The sequence below is a fragment of the Lactuca virosa genome, chromosome 2, assembly GCF_052849685.1.
Source record: "Lactuca virosa cultivar CGN04683 chromosome 2, Lactuca_virosa_CGN04683_v6, whole genome shotgun sequence".
Classification (NCBI taxonomy): Eukaryota; Viridiplantae; Streptophyta; class Magnoliopsida; order Asterales; family Asteraceae; genus Lactuca; species Lactuca virosa.
Genome location: NC_136427.1, coordinates 50,129,872 through 50,133,600, shown reverse-complemented (window position 1 = coordinate 50,133,600; position 3,729 = coordinate 50,129,872). Strand labels below are relative to the sequence as shown.

At 33.3% G+C, this 3,729-nt stretch overlaps 2 protein-coding genes across 2 annotated transcripts; both read left to right on the top strand.

The window, feature by feature from the left end:
* Positions 1 to 219: 219 nt before the first annotated feature.
* Positions 220 to 808, top strand: LOC145157428 (uncharacterized). The gene is made up of 2 exons (XM_079076466.1): positions 220 to 550; positions 621 to 808. Exons 1-2 carry the CDS (start codon positions 220 to 222, stop codon positions 806 to 808), a joined length of 519 nt encoding a protein of 172 aa, XP_078932592.1.
* Positions 809 to 1,881: 1,073 nt separating this feature from the next.
* On the top strand, positions 1,882 to 3,260 carry LOC145159103 (thioredoxin F-type, chloroplastic-like). The gene is made up of 3 exons (XM_079078000.1): positions 1,882 to 2,255; positions 2,576 to 2,675; positions 2,957 to 3,260. The coding sequence occupies exons 1-3, from the start codon at positions 1,942 to 1,944 to the stop codon at positions 3,089 to 3,091; spliced, it is 549 nt and encodes a 182-aa protein (XP_078934126.1). The 5' UTR covers positions 1,882 to 1,941; the 3' UTR covers positions 3,092 to 3,260.
* The last annotated feature ends 469 nt before the right edge of the window (positions 3,261 to 3,729 follow it).

The following is a 3,729-nucleotide window of genomic DNA, read 5'->3' as shown; positions in this document are numbered from 1 at the left end:
TTGAAGTACTATGTATGTCCCGTGACTCTTTTGTACGACTATGTGCTCATTTTAGAGTAAATTACTCATTAAAGGACAACAAACATGTATCGGTTGAGGTAAATATGGCTATGTTTTTGATGATGATCGGCCATAATCAACATTACGTGATTATGAAGCGGAGATTTCAACACTCGAAGCAAACAATTCATAATTTTTTTTTATGAAGTGTTGGATAAAATGATGTTTTTCGCACAAGACGTTATAGTACCAACTTCTTTTAATCTGAATCCAAACATTCCAGGACATAATAGGAGGCTACGACGGGTTTTCAAAGGAGCGGTTGGTGCACTTGATGGCACTTTGATACATACTGTTGTCCCTGCTAAGAAACAAGATTTATATAGAAGTAGTGGAAATGGAGATTGTTACCAAAACATATTGGCAATTTGTGACTTCAATATGATTTTTACATTTGTTGTGGCCGGTTGGGAAGGGGTATCGCATGATTCGAGAATATTATCAGAAGCAGTAGCCGATCCGCAAGCATCATTCCCGTTTCCACCACCAGGTAAGTTTGTAGTTTTTTAAATATTTTTATCTTAGTTTGAAAATTGATTAGTGTTTTTGCATTTTTACAGATAAATATTATATTTGTGATGCCGCGTATGCACACATTCGAGGATTTATGGCCTCGTATCGTAATGTGAGGTATTGGCTTGGAGATTTTCGTCAAAGACGTGCATTGACCAATAAAGAAAAATTTAACCATGGACATGTAAAACTTCGGAACATCATTGAGCGTGCTTTTGGTGTTTTGAAAGCATGATTCCCTATATTGAAGAGAATGAAACCATTCCCGTTTGTTACACAAATAAACATTGTCATGACATGTTTCGCGCTTCATAATTTTATAAAGAAAGAAGGACTGAGTGATGAGTATTTCACATGATACGATGAACCCAATGTCTCGTTTCGAAATAACAATGTGGTCGTTGATGATGATGAAGACGAGGTTCCAACATATGGTACTACAACAGACCGTGAATATATGACTCAGTTACGAGATGTGTTGAGCAGTTGATGCAAAATACGGAATGAATTATTTTAAATGAAATTGTTATTGTAAAACCAATTTTTTTTATTGTATGACTAATTTAGTGGCATGAATTTTATTTTCAGTGTTGTATGACTATTATTATTACAAATTTTGGTGTTGAAAAATCATTTTAAGTTTGTAAAATCATTTTATTTAAAATTCACTTTATTTCAGCAGCATGCAGACGATAAAAAACAAACAATTTTCTTATTACAGACTGCAGACGTTTGGTTCATCTCTTCTACTACAGAGACTTGCAGATATGATCCGCAGACTGCAGATATTTTGACTTCAGAAAAACAAACAACACCTAACTCTTTTGAAAATAATTAGGTTACTTAAAATAGACTATTTCCACCTACACAACCTAATATATACATCAATCAACCAATCTTAATATACAACCTAATCAGATATATAACATTATTATTATTATTATTATTATTTTATTTAATTACTAATTTGTTTTTTAATTTTTCTTTCGGTTGGTTGCATTGAGGCTTGTGAGCCAAATGGGTTGACACTTTTGATGATTTTATATTTTTTCCTTTTTGGGCTTTCCCTTGCAATCGGTCCCCATATGCCCGTATACGGTATACCCCTTGATTTTTAAGAATATACTATTTACTATCTAGCATATCATTATTGACGATGCATTTTAGCCACAAGAAATTTCTCACAAAGAAAAACATCACAGAATTGCCCTCAAGATATTCGCATCAAACAAATCAATATCAAGGGTATTTTCGTCATTTCACATCTCAATCGTACGATCAACTTTTCCTTCCAAAGCTTTCAAATACTTGCACATTTCTCACCCACACACACACTCCGATACTACACACACTTGCTCCAAGCCTACAATGGCGTTGCAAATTCATCAAATCTGCCGGCCAGTTCCATCGACATCGTCATCAATTAGCTCATTGCCGTCATGTTTCGCAAAACAATCCATCGTCGCCGGAGACATTCATCAGTTTACGTCTCTGATGATTGCAAATAAGAAAAACGGAAACAGGAAAGGATTGAGCTCGTCGATGACGGTGAGATCAAGTTTGGAAACCGCCGGTCCCACGGTGGTTGTCGGCCAGGTGACGGAGGTTAGTCAAGACACGTTTTGGCCTCTGGTCAATGCCGCCGGTGATAAGATGGTCGTTCTCGATATGTACACTCAATGGTTAGTAATTCAAATTCAAATTCGTACTCTTTCTTTCCTAAAATTGAATTACTGTTCTACAATTATATTACATGTACTCTTATCATCTTATCCTCTAGATCCAGTAAATTAAACTTTCAAAAATTAAGGTCTCGTTCTCATTATGTCGAAATTATGCAAAAATTTTCAGGTCTTTCGTTTTTTGTGAAGTTTGTTGTTTGAATTCAACATCACTCTTTTGTATGTATACAATTGAATCGTGTAACATAGTGATTTTTTTACTCGATTGCTTGCAAAATTAAGTTATTTTGTGGATTTAATTCTTCGTGAAATTTAAACAGGTGTGGTCCTTGCAAGGTGATTGCTCCAAAATACAAACAACTAGCCGAGAAGTACCTTGATGTGGTCTTCCTAAAGCTTGACTGCAATCAAGATAACAGGGTCAGTTTTTAACTGATCCAAAATAAGCTTTTTGATGCTCATTATTTATCATACCAAAAAGCTTAACAAGCATAAATTATAGATAAGCTTTTTCACTCAATTTATAAAAAAAGTGAATAAAATGTATTAAAAGTATGAAAAAAAACTGTGTCCATTGAGCTTGTAAATTTACAAGCAATGTGAAAAAGCTTTGAAATGAAAAAACTCCCATAAATCCACAGTAGCTTTTTTGACATGGTAAACTCTTGAAAAAAAAACTTCTATTGGTTGATGAATGACAGGCATTGGCAAAAGAGTTAGGAATAAAAGTGGTTCCTACTTTCAAGATTCTCAAAGATAATAAGGTTATAAAAGAGGTTACAGGGGCTAAGATTGATAAATTAGTTGGTGCAATCGAGGAGGTTAGATCAAGTTGATATATACATGATTATGGTACATTTGTGTATAATGTTTAAGAAATGAGGTTGTTATTCCACTTTAATCTCTGTAAGTTGTTTTAATTTAATAGGACAATATTTAATCTAGTATGTTATATATTAATGTTTTTCCACATAATACAAAGCATGGTTGTTGATCTTGATCTTACTTGAATTATCAATCTTAGCCCGAGTCTCAAAAATTGACAACATTTAAGATCTTAAGATTTTAAGACCCTACAAGTGAAACACTATCCCAACCACATTATGATCCCGATCTCACCTCTTTACTTTATTATATAGTCGAGCATCGCAAGTTGCAAGAAGACATTTTGAGCGTCACTATTTCATCAATTCATCTCGAATTAGACATAATACACTTATAATAAGCCCTTTGTGATCTTATGTTTTTAGTTTTATATGATCAAACTGATTTTTGTTTTTAGGTAAAATGTTTTCTTCTTAATTTTTATGGTTTAAAACAACAAAAATCATGGTTTATGCTTAAGAACTTAAAGTTAATTCCACTTTCAGCATCTTAATCAACATCAAGTTATAATATATACTTCACACCTAATATTTTGCAAGAAAATTTGAATATAAGTTTATTTTGGTAGGATCTTTCGATCCGATCCGAT

What these genes read in the sequence shown, in the direction of transcription:
- LOC145157428 (XM_079076466.1), top strand. Translation starts at nt 220, where the DNA reads ATGATGTTTTTCGCACAAGACGTTATAGTACCAACTTCTTTTAATCTG. An exon ending in ATTCCCGTTTCCACCACCAG is followed by an intron (nt 551 to 620) that starts GTAAGTTTGTAG and finishes GCATTTTTACAG; the next exon opens with ATAAATATTATATTTGTGAT.
- LOC145159103 (XM_079078000.1), top strand. Translation starts at nt 1,942, where the DNA reads ATGGCGTTGCAAATTCATCAAATCTGCCGGCCAGTTCCATCGACATCG. An exon ending in CTCGATATGTACACTCAATG is followed by an intron (nt 2,256 to 2,575) that starts GTTAGTAATTCA and finishes AAATTTAAACAG; the next exon opens with GTGTGGTCCTTGCAAGGTGA. An exon ending in ACTGCAATCAAGATAACAGG is followed by an intron (nt 2,676 to 2,956) that starts GTCAGTTTTTAA and finishes GATGAATGACAG; the next exon opens with GCATTGGCAAAAGAGTTAGG.